The sequence below is a fragment of the Triticum urartu genome, chromosome 7A, assembly GCF_056163025.1.
Source record: "Triticum urartu cultivar PI428250 chromosome 7A, HENAU_Tu73, whole genome shotgun sequence".
In the NCBI taxonomy this organism is placed as follows: Eukaryota; Viridiplantae; Streptophyta; class Magnoliopsida; order Poales; family Poaceae; genus Triticum; species Triticum urartu.
In genome coordinates this window covers 444,061,133-444,087,314 of record NC_141879.1, presented here as the reverse complement: position 1 = coordinate 444,087,314, position 26,182 = coordinate 444,061,133, and the positions used below count along the sequence as shown (strand labels likewise).

Genomic DNA, 26,182 nt, shown 5'->3' with positions numbered 1-26,182 from the left:
ACATAGCCATGGTAGCTCATCCTGGGACCTTAGGTATCTAATCGCATCCCAAGTCTTCTTCCTCAACTCCGTTTTGGGCTCCCCGTAGATTCCAGTGAATCTCCAAGTTTGCCCATCCGAGGTAATCTCAGCATCAATAAAGTACTGGCACCATGGCCTGATAGTGACTTTTATATGCTCTCTCCACCATAATGCAAGTCCTCCACTCCTCCCATTACAATCCACAGCCACTCCGCTTCTGAAACCAAGTCTCCACTTCAATCTCTCCATAGCCTTCGCACTCTTTTTTGTTTCTGATAAGAAAACCACCGCTGGGTTGTGTGACTGTATGAGGTCCCGAAGTTCGCCTACTGTCGAGTCCAACCCCAGTCCTCGACAGTTCCACGCCAAGCAATTCATTGGTCCCGGCGGCCCCGCCCTGCGAGGTCCGCCGATGCCTTAGAGTCTTCCATACAATCAAAAACAGAAGTTGTCTTCTGCCTCGTCTCTCTAATGAACGTATCATGATGTACCGTTCTATCCGGGTCACCTTTGGCTACCCACACCTATTTTGGGGGACGCTTTCTTCCTGACTCCTTCTCTCTATAAACCTGGTGTGAGCCTCTCTCCATTTCGCCCAGGTACCTTGGCCTGCGGATATATCTACCTCGAATCCTGTCTCTCTGCCCTGGCGAAACACGGCTGAAATAATCATCGCGACCAGCCCGGTCCAGCCGATCATCTACATGGGAAGTCGAACGGTGCCTCGCCTCCGCCCCACGATTTGCATGGCTGTCCGCCTCGCGATACGCGCCTGCATGGCGCCAGGCCCCATCGGTAGCCGACCCGCGCTGCCGCACGTCCGGTTTAGTGGTTGCATGGCCCTGTTCCCGACGTGGAGAACCACTCCTCCCTTCTTCTTGCCGTCTAGTCAATTCAGCCCTTAGCTCTTTTTCTTTTTTCTGCTCCAACTTCCTCCTCAGATCACTGCTGTGCATATCATCCATGTGTGAAGCTCTCTTTGTTGGGCTGTTCACCTCCCTCTGCTCCTTCGGCGTTACTCCGCCAGTGCGAGAGTTAGCCGATTGTGAAAACGTCGCGTTTAAGTTCCTTTTAACAGGTTGTTCCCGAGCAGAAGCTTTACTGTACTTCGATTTATCCTTGTCATCAGAACATGAGCCCCCACTAGTAAAAGAACTGGACGCCCCAACATGCGAATTCTCCTTCAGCGATGAAGAACCCCTTCCTGGTGAAGCTCTAAGCCAGAGGCCCCATTGACTTGAGCGATCCACTGGCGGCTCACACACACCCTTACCATGCACAAGTCTACCACAATCAAAGCAAAAATGCGGGATCTTTTCATAGGTAAAATCACACCACGTCCCCTCCAAGTCCTCCAGTGAGGTCCTTAGCCGGGCACGATGGATCAAGGGCTCAAAGATCGAGATTTTAGCCCGCACTCTAAGATACTTCCCTTTAGCAAAGCCATCCTTCTCAACATCTACTTTCACCACTTCTCCCAACCAATCTCCCAAAGCTTTTCCAAATGATTTCGTCCTCATATCTAATGGCAAATCCGGGACTCTCACCCACATCTCCACCGTATCAAAGACCATCTCAGAAGGACGAACATCTCCCACATAATCCTTTAACACGAGCACATGGAAGTCAAATTGCCACGGGCCATTATTGAGTGCATGACGCCAATCACCTTCGCTGCCAAACCTCACCTCAAAGATGTTATTCCCGATATCCTTGAACTTTGCCTCCTTGTGCAATCCCCACGCCCGTGGCATCGCCCTTTCCAGGAAAAAAGTATAGATACCCCCCCAGAACTATCAGTTAAGGGACAGATAACCCCCACACGTCTAAAACCAGAGACTTAATCCCCTGAACTATGTCAAACCAGACAAAACACCCCCTAGACCCATCTTGAGTGGTTTGGAAGGGCTGTTTTGCCTACATGGAGGCCAGGACGAGCCCACCGACCGGCCACGTCGATAGGGGCGGGTTTGGGTGTGGTCTAGATGACCCCCCCGAGCTGGTTCGACCCAGCCGCCCTCTCTTCCCTGCCCGTTCGCCTCCCTTCCTCCGTTCGCCTTTCCAATCTCCCTTCGACGGCGGCGACGAGGTCTGGCGGCGAGCCATCGACGGCATGAACAAAGCATCATTCTCCGGCACGACAACAGGTTAGTCACATCGATATGGAGACCCGTATGTATCGGCTGAAATCCCTCCTTTCTTCTCTGTTTTAGGTTGGAGTTGATGTGATTTTGGGGGATTTCGACATCATCTAGGGTTTTTTCTTTTTCTTGTTGCCATGTATGTAGTGCTTGATTCTGTAGTTTATGTATGACCATTATGCTGCTCTGATTTCCCTCGGATTAGAGTATTTAGGGTTGATTTAGTTATGAATGAACTGAAAGCAGGTTTATTTATTCAGATTTTTTTTTCATTTTCTTGAGCAGATTTGAGGCATGGATCCTTTGGATTATCTTTCAATCAGGTTTCATTTCAGAGGGGAATTTCACCATGATGGTACAGAGTGGCAGTATTTGGGTGGTACACATGGCATGTCCATGGTTCATCTGTCAAAATTGATCCTCGAAGAACTGAAAAACAATCTTGCAGACCATGTTAGTGAAGGAAATATGCCCTAGAGGCAATAATAAAGTTATTATATATTTCCTTATATCATGATAAATGTTTATCATTCATGCTAGAATTGTATTAACCGGAAACGTAATACATGTGTGAATACATAGACAAACAGAGTGTCACTAGTATGCCTCTACTTAACTAGCTCGTTGATTAAAGATGGTTATGTTTCCTAACCATAGACATGAGTTGTCATTTGATTAACGGGATCACATCATTAGGAGAATGATGTGATTGACTTGACCCATTCCGTTAGCATATCACTTGATCGTTTAATTTGTTGCTATTGCTTTCTTCATGACTTATACATGTTCCTATGACTATGAGATTATGCAACTCCCGTTTACCAGAGGAACACTTTGTGTGCCACCAAACGTCACAACGTAACTGGGTGATTATAAAGGTGCTCTACAGGTGTCTCTGAAGGTACTTGTTGGGTTGGCGTATTTCGAGATTAGGATTTGTCACTCCGATTGTCGGAGAGGTATCTCTGGGCCCTCTCGGTAATGCACATCACCTAAAGCCTTGCAAGCATTGCAACTAATGAGTTAGTTGCGAGATGATGTATTACGGAATGAGTAAAGAGACTTGCCGGTAACGAGATTGAACTAGGTATTGAGATACCAACGATCGAATCTTGGGCAAGTAACATACCGATGACAAAGGGAACAACATATGTTGTTATGCGGTTTGACCGATAAAGATCTTCGTAGAATATGTGGGAGCCAATATAAGCATCCAGGTTCCGCTATTGGTTATTGACCGGAGACGTGTCTCGGTCATGTCTACATAGTTCTCGAACCCGTAGGGTCCGCACGCTTAAGGTTTCGATGACAGTTATATTATGAGTTTATGAGTTTTGATGTACCGAAGGAGTTCGGAGTCCCGGATGAGATCGGGGATATGATGAGGAGTCTCGAAATGGTCGAGACGTAATGATTGATATATTGGACGACTATATTCGGACATCGGAAAGGTTCCGAGTGATTCGGGTATTTTTCGGAGTACCGGAGAGTTACGGGAATACGTATTGGGCCTTATTGGGCCATATGGGAAAGAAGGAAAAGGGCCTCAAGGGTGGCCGCACCCCTCCCCTTGGTCTGGTCTGAATTGGACTAGGGAAGGGGGGCGCCCCCTTCCTTCCTTCTCCTTTTCCCTTCCCTTTCCTTCCCTCCTACTCCTACTACTTGGAAGGGCTCCTAGTTCTACTAGGAAAGGGGGAATCCTACTCCCGGTGGGAGTAGGACTCCCCTAGGGTGCGCCATAGAGAGGGCCGGCCCCTCCCCTCCTCCACTCCTTTATATACGTGGCCAGGGGGCACCCCATAGACACACAAGTTGATCTTTGTGATCGTTCTCTTAGCCGTGTGCGGTGCCCCCCTCCACCATAATCCTCGATAATATTGTAGCGGTTCTTAGGCGAAGCCCTGCGATGGTAGAACATCAAGATCGTCACCACGCTGTCGCGCTGATGGAACTCTTCCCCGACACTTTGCTGGATCGGAGTCCGGGGATCGTCATCGAGCTGAACGTGTGCTAGAACTCGGAGGTGCCGTAGTTTCGGTGCTTGATCGGTCGGGCCGTGAAGACGTACGACTACATCAACCACGTTGTGCTAACGCTTCCGCTTCTGGTCTACGAGGGTACGTAGACAACACTCTCCCCTCTCGTTGCTATGCATCACCATGATCTTGCGTGGGCGTAGGGAATTTTTTGAAATTACTACGTTCCCCAACAGTGGCATCCGAGCCTAGGTTTTATGCGTTGATGTTGTGCACGAGTAGAACACAAGTGAGTTATGGGCGATATAAGTCATACTGCTTACCAGCATGTCATACTTTGGTTCGGCGGTATTGTTGGATGAAGCGTCCCGGACCGACATTACGCGTACGCTTACGCGAGACTGGTTCTACCGACGTGCTTTGCACACAGGTGGCTGGCGGGTGTCAGTTTCTCCAACTTTAGTTGAACCAAGTGTGGCTACGCCCAGTCCTTGCGAAGGTTAAAACAACACCAAATTGACAAACTATCGTTGTGGTTTTGATGCGTAGGTAAGAACGGTTCTTGCTAAGCCCGTAGCAGCCACGTAAAACTTGCAACAACAAAGTAGAGGACGTCTAACTTGTTTTTGCAGGGCATGTTGTGATGTGATATGGTCAAGACATGATGCTAAATTTTATTGTATGAGATGATCATGTTTTGTAACCGAGTTATCGGCAACTGGCAGGAGCCATATGGTTGTCGCTTTATTGTATGCAATGCAATTGCGCTGTAATGCTTTACTTTATCACTAAGCGGTAGCGATAGTCGTGGAAGCATAAGATTGGCGAGACGACAACGATGCTACGATGGTGATCAAGGTGTCGCGCCGGTGACGATGGTGATCATGACGGTGCTTCGAAGATGGAGATCGCAAGCACAAGATGATGATGGCCATATCATATCACTTGTATTGATTGCATGTGATGTTTATCTTTTATGCATCTTATCTTGCTTTGATTGACGGTAGCATTATAAGATGATCCCTCACTAAATTATCAAAGTATAAGTGTTCTCCCTGAGTATGCACCGTTGCGAAAGTTCTTCGTGCTGAGACACCATGTGATGATCGGGTGTGATAGGCTCTACGTTCAAATACAACGGGTGCAAAGGAGTTGCACACGCGGAATACTCAGGTTAAACTTTACGAGCCTAGCATATAACAGATATGGCCTCGGAACACGGAGACCGAAAGGTCGAGCGTGAATCATATAGTAGATATGATCAACATAGTGATGTTCACCGTTGAAACTACTCCATCTCACGTGATGATCGGACATGGTTTAGTTGATTTGGATCACGTGATCACTTAGAGGATTAGAGGGATATCTATCTAAGTGGGAGTTCTTAAGTAATATGATTAATTGAACTTTAATTTATCATGAACTTAGTCCTGGTAGTATTAGCATATCTATGTTGTAGATCAATAGCTCGCGTTGTTGCTTCCCTATGTTTTATATATGTTCCTAGAGAAAACTAAGTTGAAAGATGTTAGTAGCAAAGATGCGGATTGGATCCGTGATCTGAGGTTTATCCTCATTGCTGCACAGAAGAATTATGTCCTTGATGCACCGCTAGGTGACAAAACCTATTGCAGGGGCAGATGCAGACGTTATGAATGTTTGGCTAGCTCAATATGATGACTACTTGATAGTTTAGTGCACATATGAAGTCTCCAACAAGTTCTATAGCTAAAAGATGGAGGAGAATAGCTCAAGCAGTGAGCATGTGCTCAGATTGTCTGGGTACTACAATCGCTTGAATCAAGTGGGAGTTAATCTTCCAGATAAGATAGTGATTGACAAAATTCTCTAGTCACCATCACCAAGTTAGTAGAACTTCGTGATGAACTATGATATGCAAGGGATAACAGAAACGATTCCCATGCTCTTCGCAATGCTGAAATCAACGAAGGTAGAAATCAAGAAAAATATCAAGTGTTGATGGTAGACAAGACCACTAGTTTCAAGAAAAGGGCAAAGGGAAGGAGGGGAACTTCAAGAAGAATGGCAAGCAAGTTGCTGCTCAAGTGAAGAAGCCCAAGTCTGGTCCTAAGCCTGAGACTAAGTGCTTCTACTACAAAGGGACTGGTCACTGGAAGCAGAACTGCCCCAAGTATTTGGCGGATAAGAAGGATGGCAAAGTGAACAAAGGTATATTTGATATACGGATTATTGATGTGTATTTCACTAGTGTTCATAGCAACACCCCCTCGGTATTTGATACTGGTTCAGTTGCTAAGAGTAGTAACTCGAAACGGGAGTTGCAGAATGAACAGAGACTAGTTAAGGGTGAAGTGATGATGTGTGTTGCAAGTGGTTCAAAGATTGATATGATCATCATCGCACACTCCCTATACTTTTGGGATTAGTGTTGAACCTAAGTAAGTGTTATTTGGTGTTTGCGTTGAGCATGAATATGATTTGATCATGTTTATTGCAATACGGTTATTCATTTAAGTAAGAGAATAAATTGTTGTTATGTTTACATGAATAAAATCTTATATGGTTACACACCCAATGAAAATGGTTCATTGGATCTCGATCATAGTGATACACATATTCATAATATTGAAACCAAAAGATGCAAAGTTAATAATGATAGTGCAACTTATTTGTGGCATTGCCGTTTAGGTCATATTGGTGTAAAACGCATGAAGAAACTCCATGCCGATGGACTTTTGGAATCACTTGATTATGAATCACTTGATGCTTGCGAACCATGCCTCATGGGCAAGATGACTAAGACTCCGTTCTCCAGAACAATGGAGCGAGCAACAGATTTGTTGGAAATCATACATACTGATGTATGTGGTCCGATGAATATTGAGGGTCGTGGCAGGTATCATTATTTTCTGATCTTCGCAGATGATTTAAGCATATATGAGTATATCTACTTGATGAAACACAAGTCTGAAATATTTGAAAAGTTCAAAGAATTTCAGAGTGAAGTGGAGAATCATCGTAACAAAAATAAAAGTTTCTACGATATGATCGCAGAAGTAAAATATTTGAGTTACGAGTTTGTCCTTCAGTTAAAACAATGTGAAAAAGTTTCACTACTCACGCCACCTGGAACACCACAATGTAATGGTGTGTCCGAACGTCGCAACCGTGCTTTATTAGATATGGTGCGATCTATGACGTCTGTTACTGATTTACTGCTTTCGTTTTGGGGTTATGCATTAGAGACAGCTACATTCACGTTAAATAGGGCACCATCTAAATCCGTTGAGATGACACCGTATGAACTATGGTTTGGCAAGAAACCTAAGCTGTCGTTTCTTAAAGTTTGAGGTTGCAATGCTTATGTGAAAAGGTTTCAACCTGATAAGCTCAAACCCAAATCGGAGAAGTGCGTCTTCATAGGATACCCAAAAGAAAATGTTGGGTACACCTTCTATCACAGATCCGAAGGCAAGATATTCGTTGCTGAGAATGGATCCTTTCTAGAGAAGGAGTTTCTCTCGAAAGAAGTGAGTGGGAGGAAAGTAGAACTTGATGAGGTAACTGTACCTGCTCCCTTATTGGAAAGTAGTTCATCACAGAAACCTGTTCCTGTGACTACTACACCAATTAGTGAGGAAGCTAATGATGATGATCATGTAACTTAAGATCAAGTTACTACCGAACCTCGTAGGTAAACCAGAGTGATATCCGCACCAGAGTGGTACGGTAATCCTGTTTTGGAGGTCATGTTACTTGACCATGACGAGCCTACGAACTATGAGGAAGCGATGATGAGCCCAGATTCCGCAAAATGGCTTGAGGCCATGAAATCTGAGATGAGATCTATGTATGAGAACAAAGTATGGACTTTGATTGACTTGCCCAATGATCGGCGAGCCATTGAGATTAAATGGATCTTCAAGAGGAAGACGGACGCTGATAGTAGTGTTACTATCTACAAAGCTAGAATTGTCACAAAAAAGTTTTTGACAAGTTCAAGGTGTTGACTACGATGAGAACTTCTCACTCGTATCTATGCTTAAGTCTGTCCGAATCATGTTAGCAATTGCCGCATTTTATGAAATCTGGCAAATGGATAAACAAAACTGCATTCCTTAATGGATTTATTAAAGAAGAGTTATATATGATGCAACCAGAAGGTTTTGTCAATCCTAAAGGTACTAACAAAATATGCAAACTCCAGCGATCCATCTATGGACTGGTGCAAGCATCTCGGAGTTGGAATGTACGCTTTGATAAGTTTATCAAAGCATATAGTTTTATACAGACTTGCGGTGAAGCCTGTATTTACAAGAAAGTGAGTGGGAGCACTACAACATTTCTGATAAGTATATGTGAAAGACATATTGTTGATCGGAGATAATGTAGAATTATTCTGCAAAGCATAAAGGAGTATTTGAAAGGAGTTTTTCAAAGAAAGACCTCGGTGAAACTGCTTACATATTGAGCATCAAGATCTATAGAGATAGATCAAGATGCTTGATAAGTTTTTTCAATGAGTACATACCTTGACAAGATTTTGAAGTAGTTAAAAATAGAACAGTCAAAGAAGAAGTTCTTGCCTGTGTTACAAGGTGTGAAGTTGAGTAAGACTCAAAACCCGACCACGACAGAATATATAGAGAGAATGAAAGTCATTCCCTATGCCTCAGCCATAGGTTCTATAAAGTATGCCATGCTGTGTACCAGACCTATTGTATACCCTGTCTTGAGTTTGGAAAAGGAGTACAATAGTGATCTAGGAGTAGATCACTGGACATTGGTCAAAATTATCCTTAGTGGAATAAGGATATGTTTCTCGATTATGGAAGTGACAAAAGGTTCGTCGTAAAGGGTTACGTCGATGCAAATTTTGACACCGATCCCGATGACTATAAATCTCAATCTGGATACATATTGAAAGTGGGAGCAATTAGCTAGAGTAGCTCTGTGCAGAGCATTGTTAACATAGAAATTTGCAAAATACTTACGGATCTGAATGTGGCAGACCCGTTGACTAAAATTCTCTCACAAGCAAAACATGATCACACCTCAGTACTCTTTGGGTGTTAATCACATAGCTATGTGAACTAGATTATTGACTCTAGTAAACCCTTTGGGTGTTGGTCACATGTCGATGTGAACTATGGGTGTTAATCACATGGTGATGTAAACTATTGATATTAAATCACATGGCGATGTGAACTAGATTATTGACTCTAGTGCAAGTGGGAGACTGAAGGAAATATGCCCTAGAGGCAATAATAAAGTTATTATATATTTCCTTATATCATGATAAATGTTTATTATTCATGCTAGAATTGTATTAACCGGAAACATAATACATGTGTGAATACATAGACAAACAGAGTGTCACTAGTATGCCTCTACTTAACTAGCTCGTTGATTAAAGATGGTTATGTTTCCTAACCATAGACATGAGTTGTCATTTGATTAACGGGATCACATCATTAGGAGAATGATGTGATTGACTTGACCCATTCCGTTAGCATAGCACTTGATCGTTAAATTTGTTGCTATTTCTTTCTTCATGACTTATACATGTTCCTATGACTATGAGATTATGCAACTCCCGTTTACCAGAGGAACACTTTGTGTGCCACCAAACATCACAACGTAACTGGGTGATTATAAAGGTGCTCTACAGGTGTCTCCAAAGGTACTTGTTGGGTTGGCGTATTTCGAGATTAGGATTTGTCACTCCGATTGTCGGAGAGGTATCTCTGGGCCCTCTCGTTAATGCACATCACCTAAAGCCTTGCAAGCATTGCAACTAATGAGTTAGTTGTGAGATGATGTATTACGGAACGAGTAAAGAGACTTGCCGGTAATGAGATTGAACTAGGTATTGAGATACCGACGATCGAATCTCGGGCAAGTAACATACCGATGACAAAGGGAACAACATATGTTGTTATGCGGTTTGACCGATAAAGATCTTCGTAGAATATGTGGGAGCCAATATAAGCATCTAGGTTCCGCTATTGGTTATTGACCGGAGAAGTGTCTCGGTCATGTCTACATAGTTCTCGAACCCGTAGGGTCTGCACGCTTAAGGTTTCGATGACAGTTATATTATGAGTTTATGAGTTTTGATGTACCGAAGGAGTTCTGAGTCCCGGGTGAGATCGGGGATATGACGAGGAGTCTCGAAATGGTCGAGACGTAAAGATCGATATATTGGACGACTATATTCGGACATCGGAAAGGTTCCGAGTAATTCGGGTATTTTTTGGAGTACCGGAGAGTTACGGGAATACGTATTGAGCCTTATTGGGCCATAAGGGAAAGAAGGAAAAGGGCCTCAAGGGTGGCCGCACCCCTCCCCTTGGTCTGGTCCGAATTGGACTAGGGAAGGGGGGCGCCCCCTTCCTTCCTTCTCCTTTTCCCTTCCCTTTCCTTCCCTCCTACTCCTACTACTTGGAAGGGCTCCTAGTTCTACTAGGAAAGGGGGAATCCTACTCCCGATGGGAGTAGGACTCCCCTAGGGCGCGCTATAGAGAGGGCCGGCCCCTCCCCTCCTCCACTCCTTTATATACGTGGCCAGGGGGCACCCCATAGACACACAAGTTGATCTTTATGATCGTTCTCTTAGCCGTGTGCGGTGCCCCCCTCCACCATAATCCTTGATAATATTGTAGCGGTGCTTAGGCGAAGCCCTGCGACGGTAGAACATCAAGATCGTCACCACGCCGTCATGCTGACGGAACTCTTCCCTGACACTTTGCTGGATCGGAGTCCGGGGATCGTCATCGAGCTGAACGTGTGCTAGAACTCGGAGGTGCCGTAGTTTCGGTGCTTGATCGGTCGGGCCGTGAAGACGTACGACTACATCAACCGCGTTGTGCTAACGCTTCCGCTTCCGGTCTATGAGGGTACATAGACAATACTCTCACCTCTCGTTGCTATGCATCACCATGATCTTGCATGTGCGTAGGATTTTTTTTGAAATTACTACGTTCCCTAACAGTTAGATGTTCAGAGAAAGCACTAAACAACAGTACACTGCATTGGAAATTTCCTGGTCTAATAAGAGATGGTGCAATGAATAGTGCTCTGGTGATGTTACATGATCAAAAATCAGTGTTAGAGATGGCAAAACATGCCACTGATGCAGGTGTTATGGACATATATTCCAACATACCTGATTACTTTTCACAGGATGAGTGTCCAGAGGAACATCAACATCATTTAGAGGAGGAACAAGAACTTCATGGAGAGGACTAGCAGCAACATGTACAAGAGCAGCAAAATAATCCAAATGCAGATGAACATATATTAGAACCAGAAGCTTGGCAATACTCCAATATGTATTACCAGCCTAGCAGTAGCAGTGCTAAATTGCCAGTGAAGAGAGGTAGCAGCCAAATGCAGGACAAAGGGGAATCACATTTCGATGAGGATGAAGAAGTACACACTGAAAGTGATGGCTCATCTGACAGTGACTATGCTATTCCCCCGGCAGAGAGCAATAGCTCAGCATCTGATGATGAAGTGCTAGAGTTGAGAAAATATGCTAAAGAATTGAAGGACAAAGTGAGAAAGAACATGCTGAGAGAAGAGGAGGTAAAACCATGCAATGTGCCTGAAGAGTATATTGTCCCAGAAACATTTAAGCTAGATGATTTAGATGGAGAAGACACACCATACTTTGAAAGTGATGACGACTTGTCATATGATGAAGGTAGTGATGGAGAGATAAGTGAAGTGAGAAGGAGGAAAACAACACACAGAGTTTATGATGACAGTACTGACAAACCAGAATTTGCTCTAGGCATGGCATTTCGTGATAGCAGGGAATTCAAACAGGTACTGGTTAAGTATGGGCTAGCAAATTTCCACCATTTAAGATTTCCAAAAGATGAAAAGAAAAGGGTCAATGTAGAATGTTCCTGGCCTGGTTGTCCTTGGAGCATCTATGGCTCAATTAGTAGCAGATCTGATTGGTTGTTAGTTGTGAGGTATAAAAATGAGCACACATGTATTCCTAGGAGGGGCAACAAGCTGGTCACAAGCACGGTCATTGCCAAAAAGTATTTCAGACAGATCAGGCATAATCCTACTTGGCATGTAGAGCATATGCAGGAGGCAGTACTTGAGGATCTTCTAGCCGATGTTAGCTTGTCCCAGTGCAAGAGAGCAAAAAAGTTAGTCATGGAAAAGCTCACTGATTTGACTAATGGTGAGTATTCTAGAGTCTATGACTACCACTTAGAACTAGTGAGAAGCAATCCTGGAAGCACAGTGGCAGTGACTCTAGATCCTGAAATTTTTGACAAGCCAGTTTTCCAAAGAATGTATATTTGTCTTGATACCTGCAAAAAGGGTTTCCTAGCTGGGTGTAGAAGAGTTGTGGGTCTAGATGGGTGCTTTCTGAAGGGGTTAGTCTCAGGCCAAATACTATGTGCTATTGGCAGAGATTCCAACAATCAGATGTACCCCATTGCTTGGGCTACAGTTGAGGTTGAATCATATGACTCACGGTACTTGATGAAGCTATGTACCTAGGGTAGGGGCACGGACCTGTCCAAAGAGCCCTACCCAAGGACATCCCTAGAAGAAGTCACCTTTCAATCGACTTGAAGGTATCCCACTCGACGGGTTCAAGACACTCGACCAAGAAGCTATCACTTGACCATGAAGCCAACCACTCGACTGCCAGGAGACCTAAAGTCACTCCGCAGGCAAACGGTCGGCTATTAAGTAGTCTTTATGGTCATTATAGCACTTTATTAGGGGCGTTACCAGTAACGCCCAACCTTAAATGTACCTTAAACTCTGCATCACTGAGGGCAGGAGAGGGCCGGCGAACTCTATATAAGCCACCCCCTCCCCAGTATGAAGGGTTCGCACCCCTGTTATTCACACGCCTATAATCCAATCGACCGCCTCCGGGCACCGAGACGTAGGGCTGTTACTTCCTCCGCGAAGGGCCTGAACTCGTACATCTTGGTGTGTTTACAACTTCCCAATAGCTAAGATCTAGCCTCTCCATACACACCCCCCTACATCACTGTCAGAGTTAGAACCACGACAGTTGGCGCCCACCGTGGGGCAGGAATCTTAGCGCCTGATTGGAGAAGTTGCGATTTTTCCGATCCCTTTGATCATGGTTTCGTGCGGAGTTTTGGTGGAGGGCTGCGAGATCCGCCTCGGCACGCTCACGTTCATCGCCGACAACTCCGCCTGGCTTCAGGAGGCACCACTCGACATCGACGCGCTCCCCGTCCACGGTGCGACGCACTTCCGCGCATGCGTTCGTGGCGTCCTCCTGCGGCAGCCGTCGACCCAGTATCGGTCGGCCCCCATGTCGTCTCCCCGCTCTGTCTCCCACCGGCGCAAGCGCTCCGGTCGGTCGAGACTTTAGAGGTGGGTGAGGCATGCCGTGGCTCGCCAGTCGGCCGCCCCACAAGTCGCGACAATCGAGCCCGACGAATCCCTCTGCGGCCTGTTCGACTGGCTCCGCAGAGACCGCATCCGAGTGCTACAGCAGCGACCCAGCGGCTGAGGTTCTGGCGGTTGATGGAACGCACAGTCCTCCCGGTTTCCCTTGCGCTGATGGAGGCGCGGGTGGGGGCGACCCGTCGCATCCCCACGATGAGTATCTCCCCGAACCTCTCACGTCATTACAGCGAGAGGAGCTTCGCCGCCAGAACATGGACGCACTCCACACTCCTATCGTCGGAGAGACCCCCGAGGCCCGGGCCTTGGAGGACGCGTGCTTGGCTAACTTGGCCGAGCGCACTCGAGTGGAGAATCTCCAGCGAGCACTCGATGAGCAAGCGCGTCAGCGGGCTCCCGAGTCTAGTCGACGTCAGCTCTTCCCGCCGACGCAGGTATACCGAACCCAGTCCAGAATTTGGCCGCCGCGGCCCGTATAGCAGAATCGATTCAGCCCTCCCAGTCGGAGGCTGGCAGGGGCTTGTTGCAGATCAGAGCGTTGCTCCGGGCGGCGGGAAACCAGAATTCCGCTGTTTCTCAGTCACGGAATAGGATCCACAGTCGATCCGTTGCAACAGATACAGTCCAGTCGGCTCACAGCCCGAGATCGCCCCCGAGGCGTGAGGGACGTGGTGACCGGCATGATCAGTACAGAAGGAATGAGCAGTATGATCACCGATCCGATCGTGATGATCGATGTCGAGTGCCAACCCCTCCCCCGAAGAGTGGGCCATATGCGCCTCGACATCGAGATGACAGGCGCCCTCATAGTGTTGGGCAGAGGATTCCAGTCGACCCCAGGGACCCAGGCTTTGACGCGAGATCTATCCTCGTTCAAGGTTTGGTTGACAGGAACAGAGCTCATCGGGGAGGCCACAACAGAGATGCGCCTGCCGGCAGCAGAGTACATGTTTCGGGGCCAGAGTGTTTCAGTCGAGCCATCAGAGCCGCAGTGATTCCTCCCAACTTCAGGTCGGCGACTGGGGTCAGCAAGTTCACTGGTGAGTCTAAGCCTGACACTTGGCTCGAAGATTCCGAGTGGCTGTACAGATTGGCGGTGACAATGATGAGGTGGCCATGAAGCATTTGCCTCTCATGTTAGAGGGCTCAGCCAGAGCGTGGCTAAATCAGTTGGCACCCAGCAGCATCTACACTTGGGAGGACCTCTCCCGAGTGTTTGTCACAACCTTTGAGGGAACATGCAAGCGACCCGCAGGCCTTACAGAATTGCGTTCTTGCGTACAGAAACCGAATGAAACTCTGAGGGATTACATCCAGAGGTGGATCACGTTGCATCACACAGTTGAGAATGTGCCTGACCATCAAGCAGTTTGTGCCTTTAAAGAAGGCGTTAAATACAGAGAATTGAATCTGAAGTTCGGTCGAACTAGAGAGATGTCTCTGAACCGGATGATGGAGATTGCCACCAAATACGCTAATGGTGAAGACGAAGATCGACTCCGGAGTGGCAAGCACAAGGCAGTCGCCCAAGAAACCGGAGGAAACTCCAGTCGGAAACAGAAGTAGAAGGCCGAGCCAGCCGCCCCTGGGGAGGCCCTGGCCGCAACCCAGGGAAATTTCAAGGGAAAACCCAAAGGCCCCTGGAAGCCCAAGAAAGTCAAGGATCAAGATGGAAATGATGTTTTGGATCTGCCATGTCACATCCACACCAAGAAAGATGAAGAGGGTAATTTTATTTACCCAAAGCATACCACTCGACAGTGCCGGCTCCTGATCCAGCAGTTTCAGGGCAAACAGTCCAAAGATAAGGAAAAAGAGTCAGACAGGGTTGAGGACAAGGAAGATAGTGACAATGGATACCCCCAAATCAATTCCACCCTGATGATTTTTGCTGATGTCGAAAGCAAAAGTCGACTGAAAGTCATTAACCGTGAGGTGAATATGGTTGCTCCGGCAACACCCAGCTACCTGAAGTGGTCTCAGACTGCCATCACGTTCGACCAGTCCGATCACCCTGCGCACATTGCCACCCCTGGGAGGCAAGCTCTGGTGGTCGATCCGATTGTCGAAGGCACTCGACTGACCAAAGTCCTGATGGATGGTGGCAGTGTCCTGAACATATTGTATGCTGAAACATTGAAAGGGATGGACATTCCGATGTCCAGGCTCAGCGCCAGCAACATGAGTTTCCATGGAGTCATTCCTGGAAAGAAAGCCGAGTCACTCGGCCAGATTGCTCTCGATGTGGTTTTCGGTGATTCAAAGAATTACCGCAAGGAAAAGTTGACATTCGAGGTTGTGGACTTCCAAAGTGCTTATCATGCTATTCTGGGCCGGCCAGCTTATGCATGCTTCATGGCTCGACCGTGCTACGTGTATCTCAAGTTGAAGATGCCCGACCCCAGAGGTGTGATCACCGTTACAGGCAATCGGAAGAAAGCAGAGGAGTGTTTTCAGAAAGGATCAAAGATTGCTGACGCTCAGATGGCAGTTGTTGAGCTGCAAGAGTACCAGAAGACTGCTGATCCGAGTGAATTGCTACGAGCCAAGAAGCCTGCTTCAGAATCTGCTTTTCAGTCGTCCGGTGAAACTAAGACAGTTCACATTCACCCGACCGACCCCAATGCTGCCCCGACTCACATCTCAACGACAGTCGACTCCAAATAGGAAGAAGCGCTCATCCAGTTCCTCCGTGAGAACTGGGACATCTTCGCATGGAAGCCTTCTGACATGCCTGGAGTTCCCAAGGGGCTGGCTGAGCACCGTCTACGAGTCGACCCAAAATTCAAGCCTGTGAAAGAACATCTTCGACGGTCCGCCGTCCAGAAGAGGAAAGCTATTGGCGAAGAGGTGGCTCGGCTCTTAGCAGCGGAGTTCATCCGAGAGATTTACCACTCCGAGTGGCTCGCCAATGTTGTCATGGTCCCCAAGAAGGACAAGTCACTTCGCATGTGCATTGACTTTAAACATATCAATCGGGCCTGCCCGAAAGATCATTTCCCTCTCCCCCGCATCGACCAGGTAGTCGACTCGACCGCGGGGTGTGAGCGTTTGTCTTTTCTAGATGCTTATTCAGGGTACCATCAGATCCGTCTGTATGGACCCGACGAGATCAAAACGGCTTTCATCACCCCATTCGGGTGCTTCTATTATGTCACCATGCCCTTCGGCCTCAAGAATGCTGGAGCCACGTTCATAAGGATGATTCAGAAGTGTTTGCTCACTCAGATCAGTCGGAACGTAGAGGCATACATGGATGATATTGTGGTTAAGTCACGGAAAGGTTCCGATCTACTGACTGACCTTGCCGAAACCTTTGCTAACCTCAGGAGATATGATATCAAGCTCAATCCATCAAAGTGCACATTCGGAGTTCCAGGTGGAAAGTTACTCGGTTTTCTTGTTTCCGAACGAGGAATCGACGCCAATCCCGAGAAAGTTGGCACCATACTCCGGATGAAGTGCCCTGTGCGTGTACACGATGTCCAGAAGCTTACAGGTTGCTTGGCCACTCTAAGTCGATTCATTTCTCGTCTCGGTGAAAAGGCGTTGCCTCTTTACCGACTGATGAAGAAGTCTGACAAGTTCGAGTGGACTCCAGAAGCTGATGCAGCGTTCACAGAGCTCAAAGCTCTGCTCTCCACCCAGCCGGTGCTTGCTGCCCCAATCAGTAAAGAGCCTCTGCTGCTTTACATTGCGGCCATGGGACAAGTTGTCAGTACAGTACTTACGGTCGAGCGGGAAGAAGAAGGAAAGGCCTTCAGAGTTCAGCGCCCAGTATATTATGTGTCTGAAGTTTTGACCCCTTCGAAGCAAAGATATCCCCATTACCAGAAGCTTGTATATGGGATCTACATGACCACGAAGAAGGTTGCACACTACTTCTCTGACCATTCCATTACAGTCATCAGCGACGCTCCACTGTCAGAGATCTTGCATAACAGAGATGCAACTGGTCGAGTGGCGAAGTGGGCGATTGCACTCCTTCCCCTAGATATCAAGTTTGAAGCAAAGAAGGCTATCAAGTCCCAAGCAATTGCAGATTTCGTCGCCGAATGGATTGAACAGCAGCTTCCGACTCAAGTTCACTCGGAGCACTGGACCATGTTCTTCGATGGATCTAAGATGCTGAATGGTTCCGGTGCTGGGGTAGTCTTGGTCTCCCCCCGAGGAGATAAGCTCAGATATGTTCTCCAGATCCACTTCGATTCCTCCAATAATGAAGCAGAATATGAAGCACTCTTGTATGGGTTGCGCATGGCCATTTCACTCGGCGTCCGGCGCCCCATGGTCTATGGCGACTCAGATTTGGTGGTTAATCAGGTGATGAAGGAGTGGGACGTCAGAAGCCCAGCTATGACTGGCTACTGCAACGCAGTAAGAAAGCTAGAAAAGAAATTCGAGGGGCTAGAGCTTCATCACATCCCCCGACTGAAAAATCAAGCAGCTGATGATCTGGCAAAGATAGGCTCCAAGAGAGAAGCCATTCCCAGCAATGTGTTTTTGGAGCACATCCGCTCGCCGTCAGTCCAGGAGGATCCTTTTACAGAAGAAGCCCCGCAACTGAAAAGTGCCACAGATCCGACTGAAGTCGAAATTCCTGCTGTGGTCGACCTAGTCATGGAGGTCTTGGCAATCACTCCCGACCGGACGGTACCATACATCGCGTATATCTTGAGGAAAGAACTCCCAGAGGACGAGGAAGAGGCTCGACAGATCGTCCGCCGATCCAAGGCCTTCACAGTCATAAAGGGATAGTTGTATAGGGAAAGCACGACTGGAATCGGTCAGAAGTGCATAACACCAGAAGAGGGTCAGATAATCCTTGATGATATCCACTCGGGGACCTGTGGTCACCATGCGTCCTCTCGGATCATTGTGGCTAAAGCATACCGAGCGGGATTTTACTGGCCAAGAGCAAATGAGATGGCAAAAGAGATAGTCGACAAGTGTGGAGGCTGCCAGTTCTACTCCAACATGTCACACAAGCCTGCATCAGCCCTGAAGACCATTCCACTCGTCTGGCCCTTTGCTGTCTGGGGACTGGACATGGTTGGTCCACTGAGAACAGGCAGGAACGGATTCACGCATGTGCTTGTGGCAGTCGACAAGTTCACCAAATGGATTGAAGCCTAGCCTATCAAAAATCTTGATGCCAGCACTGCTATCAGTTTCATCAGAGAGTTGATATTCAGATATGGGGTCCCGCATAGCATCATCACTGACAATGGGTCAAACTTCGGTTCAGACAAGTTCAGAGCTTTTTGCGCCTCTCAAGGCACACGAGTCGACTACGCGTCGGTCACGCATCCCCAGTCGAATGGACAAGCTGAAAAAGCAAATGGTCTAATTCTCAAAGGACTGAAGCCTCGACTGATGCATGATCTCAAGCACGCAGCAGGCGCTTGGGTCGACGAGCTTCCGTCAGTTTTGTGGGGACTGAGGACCACCCCGAACCGGTCGACTGGAAGAACGCCATTCTTTCTGGTTTACGGAGCCGAAGCCGTCCTGCCGAGTGATCTACTTCACAACGCCCCCAGAGTCCAGCTTTACAACGAAGACGAAGCAGAGCAAGCCCGGCAAGACGCAGTCGACCTCCTAGAGGAGGAGAGGGAAATGGCTATGATCAGATCGACCATCTATCAGCAAGACTTGCGTCGATTCCATGCCATAAATGTGGAGAGCCAAGCCTTCCAAGAAGGAGATTTGGTCCTCCGAGTGGATCAGCAGAAACCACACAAACTTGCTCCTACTTGGGAAGGCCCCTTCATCATCACCAGAGTCCTCCACAATGGAGCATATCATCTCTACAACGTTGGTCACCGGATCGACGAGCCACGAGCTTGGAATGCAGAACTACTCCGCCCATTTTACACTTGAATTCTCACTCGGACGAGATGTAATAAGGAAAAAATTTCTGCAGTACATTTTTATCAAAGACAAGAGTGTTCCAATAATTGCTGTCATTCTTGTTTGCATACGAAATCCCCCAGTGGGTGACTTAGCTGCGAATCCGTTTCGCCTAAGTTTGAAAAAATCCTACCGAGTGGAGAGCAATCCTCCCACTCGGGGGCTTAGCTGCAGTCCAGTACTCGCCTAAGTTCTCCCACTTAGAGACTTAGCTGCAGTCAGGCACTCGCCTAAGTTTGAAAAAATCCTACCGAGTGGACAGCAATCCTCCCACTCGGGGGCTTAGCTGCAGTCCAGTACTTGCCTAAGTTCTCCCACTTAGAGACTTAGCTGCAGTCAGGCACTCGCCTAAGTTTGAAAAAATCCTACCGAGTGGAGAGCAATCCTCCCACTCAGGGGCTTAGCTGCAGTCCAGTACTCGCCTAAGTTCTCCCACTTAGAGACTTGGCTGCAGTCAGGCACTCGCCTAAGTTTGAAAAATCCTACCGAGTAGAGAGCAATCCTCCCACTCGGGGGCTTAGCTGCAGTCCAGTACTCGCCTAAGTTCTCCCACTTAGAGACTTAGCTGCAGTCAGGCACTCGCCTAAGTTTGAAAAAATCCTACCGAGTGGAGAGCAATCCTCCCACTCGGGGGCTTAGCTGCAGTCCAGTACTCGCCTAAGTTCTCCCACTTAGAGACTTAGCTGCAGTCAGGCACTCGCCTAAGTTTGAAAAAATCCTACCGAGTGGAGAGCAATCCTCCCACTCGGGGGCTTAGCTGCAGTCCAGTACTCGCCTAAGTTCTCCCACTTAGAGACTTAGCTGCAGTCAGGCACTCGCCTAAGTTTGAAAATTCCTACCGAGTGGAGAGCCAGACTCCCACTCGGGGGCTTAGCTGCAGCCCAGTGCTCGCCTAAGCGTTTAAAAATCCTACCGAGTGGAGAGCAATCCTCCCACTCGGGGGCTTAGCTGCAGTCCAGTACTCGCCTAAGTTCTCCCACTTAGAGACTTAGCTGCAGTCAGGCACTCGCCTAAGTTTGAAAAAATCCTACCGAGTGGAGAGCAATCCTCCCACTCGGGGGCTTAGCTGCAGTCCAGTACTCGCCTAAGTTCTCCCACTCAGAGACTTAGCTGCAGTCAGGCACTCGCCTAAGTTTGAAAAAATCCTACCGAGTGGAGAGCAATCCTCCCACTCGGGGGCTTAGCTGCAGCCCAGCGCTCGCCTAAGTGTTTAAAAATCCTACCGAGTGGCGAGCCAGACTCCCACTCGGGGGCTTAGCTGCAGCCCAGCGCTCGCCTAAGTGTTTAAAAATCCTACCGAGTGGAGAGCAAACCTCCCACTCGGGGGCTTAGCTGCAGCCCAACGCTCGCCTAAGTGTTTAAAAATCCTACCGAGTGTAGAGCAAACCTCCCACTCGGAGGCTTAGCTGCAGCCCAGTGCTCGCCTAAGTACAGGACACAACCCAATCCGCAAGGATGACGAGGCGCAAGTCGACTGCTGCCTTCTCCTTCAGAGTTGCGCCGCAAATACAAGGTTATTCCGAGTGAAGATCAAGTTCCACTCGACGAATCAAATCATGAAGATATTCAACGAGAAATCAAGATCAGATAAAGCCTAAAAGGTCCCAGACCTCAGATCAAAGTACTCGAGCCCTCGGCTCGACGGAGTTTAACGGTTACAAATCCACTCGGCATTCCGAGGCAAATTTAAAGTGAAGCATAAAAGTTTTTCATTCCTCAGAAGGAGGACTGGAAGGGGCGACGAACTCGTCCAAGTTGATCCCGTCTTCAGTACGAGTGGCAGCAGCAATGAAAGCCTCCATGAAGTCTTGAAAGTTGTGCTTCCTAGTATTGGCAACTTGGATGGCGGCCAGCTTTTCTTCTCGTGCCTCCTTGCAATGGACGCGGACCAGAGACAGACATCTAGCAGAAGATTTCTTCCATTCCACCACTCGACCTGGGACTTCATTAAGTCGAGCCATCAGGGACTCGAGGTCGTTCTGAAGCGTCGTCCCAGGCCAGAGTGATGTGTCGATCCGCGACATCGCAACCTTCAGTCGAGCAAGATAGTCAACCACGCTGGCAATACGAGACTCCAGACGGAGCACGTTCATTGCAGCCTCGTCCTTCACAAGGGAGTTAGCAGGGTCCAAGCCTGGCTCCACTCGACTGGTCTCCTCTTCAAAGTTCTGACAGAATTCTGCAAACACGATTCAAGAATAAGATAGTGACCCTACACAGACTTGGTAACTGCAAGACAGTCGGCGCAGAGTAATTACCTTCGAGCACGACGAACAGCTTCTTGGCGAGTCCACCGAGATAAGCCTCCAGATCGTTCCTCTTCCCCGCCAGCTCACCTGCCTTGTCATGCAGAGCCACGTTGTCGTTCTTCAGTCGGCTGACCTCTTGATTGGCTACCTCGAGAGCAGCTTTCAGTCTGGAGTTCTCCTGCTCAAGAGCTCCGACCGAGGCCATTTTCTCTTCAGCAAGCCTCGTTTTGTCCAAGACCTCCTTCTGTGCCTCTGCAAGATCTTGATCCTTCTTCTTCTTCAGAGCTTCCTCCAGTTTATCTGCGGCGCGTCGAGTGCAATCAACATCAAGAATGGACAAGAAAGAAAAGCCACTCGTTAAGAATGGAGAACCTCACTAGCCATACCTTTTGCTTCTTCTTGCGCCTTCTTCAAATTCTCCTGAGCAAGCTCCAAGTTAAGGTTGAGCTGGATCTGCTGATTCTCCAACTCAGTATAGCGAGCTACAAGTTCGCAGGATTTTTGTAAAAAGAAAAATCAGTCGACAGACGTCCAAAGTAAGTTGCTTCCGAGTAACTAAGAGATAATGATGACGTTTCTAAGACTACAGCCGAATCAAGAACATTCGACAGTAGTCTCGGGGACTACACCCAGTGGGTGCACTCAACGTGCCCCCACTGTAAAAAAAAGTCGACTGCCCGCAGTCGACCGGATACAGTCCCATTCGACATGGCCTGACCAGATCGAGTGAAGAAATACAGCTACAGCAACACAATATAAAGACTACAGTCGACTACCAGCAGTCCACCGTAGTCTCGGGGACTACACCCAGTGGGTGCACTTAGCGTGCCCCCACTCGTCCCAGAATTGGCAGACACACCCAGTGGGTGTACAGATACAAAGATCTTCGGAAAAGAGATTCTTCAAACAGCATATCATAACAGACCAAGTGTTGAGTCGACTGACCTGGACGTTGCTCTGAAGAGCCGAGCTCGCGTCATAAGCTGCTTGGCTGGCCTCCCGAGCCACCTTCACTTGCTCCATCATGATCCCCGCCTGGCGTATAGCCTCTTTTGCGGCAGCCGCATGGTCCTCAGGGACAAGGTACGCGGCAAAAAGCGAAGGCGGATCCGCAGTCGACGTCGAAGGCCGCACACTTGTCAGAGGAATGGCGAAAGTCACAGAAGCCCGAGCGGTGTCGCCACCATCCCGAGCTACGGCCTTAGACGCCGGAGCAGATTGGGGGGTCTTGTCAGCCGACGCCCTCTTGTTCCTCCTCACTCTCAGCGGTTCGTTGTCATCGTCATCCGGGAGGTCGATAACATGAGGAGGGGCTACAAGGGAAACATTCAATCGACCAGAGTTGCAATAAATGTTCAGTCGACTCAAAGCAGAACGTCAGTAATCGTACCAGGGTTGGAGGTAATAGCATCCTCCATCTCTTGGTCGTCGTCCTTGGCAGAGATCTCAGAAGTAGCAGCACTTCAAGTCTCGAAAGTCAGTCAGTTGGCTCAACGAATCGACCAAGGATCTGTCCATGGTCGACAAAGGAAAACAAGTTTTATTGTTACCCAGAAATGGTGGGGACGGCCATCTTCATCTTGGGCAGAGCCTTGGGAGGCTTGGACGGCGTCGCGCGTGGGTGCTTGGGAGCCTTTCCAGTCGGCGTAGGAGAAGAGGTCCGAGGGCGTTTCGACGACTGCCCAACAGGAGCAGTCGCCCTACCACGCTCCCGCGCTGGGTCGTGTGTGAGCTTGGATCGCCCCTCCGGGCGGGGGGGGGGGTTCAACCTCCTCCTCCTCCTCTTCGCTGGAGTCGACGTCGTCGCCTCCCTCTCCTTCACCATCGGACTCCCACTCGCCTTGATCGTCTCCGCTCTCACCTCCGCTCGCCTCCCCTTCCTCAGTTGGCCCCTGTGCCCCGTTGGGCGTCAAGTACATCTCGGTAGTCGCCTGGAAAACAACAGACAAGACGAAAGTCAATCGACCTACTCAAAGAAGACCAATGAAGAAAACAAGATCTCAGTCAGGAGCATAAAGACATACCTGGTCCACGTCATACGAGTTGTCAAGTGGAATTACCCTCCTGGCTCCTCGGGGGTTGTCTTTGTTCCCCGTGATGCTCGACAGCCACCCCTCCAGCATCTCGTCATTAACCTCCTCCGGGTGGACCCGAGTGGTGTCGTCGAGACCCGAGTACAGCCACATCAGGTGGTCACGAGCCTGGAGCGGTTGGATGCGCCTCCGGAGGAAGACCTCCAGCAAGTCCATACCAGTCACGCCCTCACGGACAAGCTCAACCACTCGACCAACCAGTACTTTGACTTGGGCCTTTTCCTCCGGCGTCACTTTCAGAGAAGCAGGTTTTTCAGCTCGGTCGAGAGAGAAAGGGGGAAGTCTGGTCGACTGCCCTGGGGTCGCCTGGTCTTGACAGTAAAACCAGGTCGCCTGCCAACCGCGGACCGACTCCGGGAAAATGGTAGATGGAAAACAACTCTTTCCCCTCGTCTGGATCGCCAGGCCCCCGCACAGCTGAATCACCTGCGTCCTTTCATCACTCGACTTGGCCTTCTTGACCGATTGAGAACGGCAGGTAAAGATGTGCTTGAAGAGTCCCCAATGGGGGCGGCAACCCAAGAAACCCTCACACATGGAAATGAAAGCAGCAAGATATACGATGGAGTTGGGAGTGAAGTGGTGGAGCTGCGCTCCGAAGAAGTTCAGAAAGCTTCGAAAAAAAGGATGGGGCGGCAGAGAAAACCCTCGGTCGATATGGGTGGCTAGGAGCACACACTCACCGTCGCGAGGCTGAGGTTCGATCTCTCTCCCCGGGAGACGCGCAGCTTCGTGGGGAATGACTCCCCCCTTGACCATGTCGTCGAGGTCTTCTTGCCGGATCACCGACGGCATCCAGTCGCCCTGGATCCAGCCGCGGGGCAGAGCAGACCTTGAGGAAGATCCGCCCCGAGCAGATCTCTTCCCTTTCCCCTGCGCCGCCGCCTTCTTCGCGCGCTCCAGAGCGGATGTCTTGTCCTTCGCCATCGTCGCCGGCAAATCTCGCACGGGTCTGCGGCACTAGGGTGAGAGCGGAGGTGGCGGAGGAGCTTGCGAAGGGAGAGAGGAAGAAGAGAGCACACTGTTTGGAAACCCCGAGCCGGCTACTTATAAGAGGCCGCTCCCGAGTGGCTGACTGGTAGGCCCAGGCAATCCAGTCAAATCCCGCAGCGGACGCATGCGCAGTACGTGGTGAAAAAGGTGGCACGGAAATCGAGGGGCTTCCGCTTTACCGCTTCCGATTACTGCGGCGGCTCCCGTCCCGCGCGCTTCCCGAAATCCGAATTCCACGACATCCGCGAGCTGCAAAACAACTTGTCAAAACAGAAGACCCCACTCGCGCCGACACTCGGTATGTCACAAGTAAAGAAATTCACTCGACGAAAGGCCTGGAATGGATCAAGGCGACTGGAAGAGGTTGATGACGTCATCCGTGACGATTGACCCAAAGCGAGGCACTCATGTAGCCCAAAGAACCAGTCGGAAGGATCTCCAACTCTTTCCCCACTCAAACCTCGATCCATTCGGGGGCTAATGATGAAGCTATGTACCTAGGGTAGGGGCACGGACCTGTCCAAAGAGCCCTACCCAAGGACATCCCTAGAAGAAGTCACCTTTCAATCGACTTGAAGGTATCCCACTCGACGGGTTCAAGACACTCGACCAAGAAGCTATCACTCGACCATGAAGCCAACCACTCGACTGCCAGGAGACCTAAAGTCACTCCGCAGGCAAACGGTCGGCTATTAAGTAGTCTTTATGGTCATTATAGCACTTTATTAGGGGCGTTACCAGTAACGCCCAACCTTAAATGTACCTTAAACCCTGCATCACTGAGGGCAGGAGAGGGCCGACGAACTCTATATAAGCCACCCCCTCCCCAGTATGAAGGGTTCGCACCCCTGTTATTCACACGCCTATAATCCAATCGACCGCCTCCGGGCACCGAGACGTAGGGCTGTTACTTCCTCCGCGAAGGGCCTGAACTCGTACATCTTGGTGTGTTTACAACTTCCCAATAGCTAAGATCTAGCTTCTCCATACACACCCCCTACATCACTGTCAGAGTTAGAACCACGACAGTACTGGTTCCTGTCATTTCTTCAGAAGGATCTTCAGATAAGCAACAATGGAGATGGATGGGTCTTCATATCTGACCAACAGAAGGCATTACAAGCAAACGTTTATTCTTCATGTTGTTCTTTTTGATGTAGTCACATGTTATAAAATTGTCGAGGAGGTAGGTGGTGGACCTAGTCACATGTTATAAATTTGTCGAGGAGGTAGGTGGTGAACCTAGTCACATGTTATAAATTTATCGAGGAGATAGGTGGTGAACCTAGCCATTTTTATGTAGTCACATCTACTCAAATGAACATGTTTATATCATTTGGCAGGGTCTTATCAGGGCTGTCAATGAAATTGTGCCTGAAGCAGAGCATAGG

At 48.7% G+C, this 26,182-nt stretch overlaps 1 protein-coding gene across 1 annotated transcript; it reads left to right on the top strand.

Annotated features, from left to right (window-relative positions):
* Positions 1-2,456: 2,456 nt before the first annotated feature.
* Positions 2,457-12,652, top strand: LOC147959886 (uncharacterized). Its single transcript, XM_087532982.1, has 4 exons — positions 2,457-2,615; positions 4,186-4,190; positions 11,119-11,312; positions 11,412-12,652. Exons 1-4 carry the CDS (start codon positions 2,457-2,459, stop codon positions 12,650-12,652), a joined length of 1,599 nt encoding a protein of 532 aa, XP_087389108.1.
* The last annotated feature ends 13,530 nt before the right edge of the window (positions 12,653-26,182 follow it).

What these genes read in the sequence shown, in the direction of transcription:
- LOC147959886 (XM_087532982.1), top strand. Translation starts at nt 2,457, where the DNA reads ATGGATCCTTTGGATTATCTTTCAATCAGGTTTCATTTCAGAGGGGAA. An exon ending in TTACTTTTCACAGGATGAGT is followed by an intron (nt 11,313 to 11,411) that starts GTCCAGAGGAAC and finishes ATCCAAATGCAG; the next exon opens with ATGAACATATATTAGAACCA.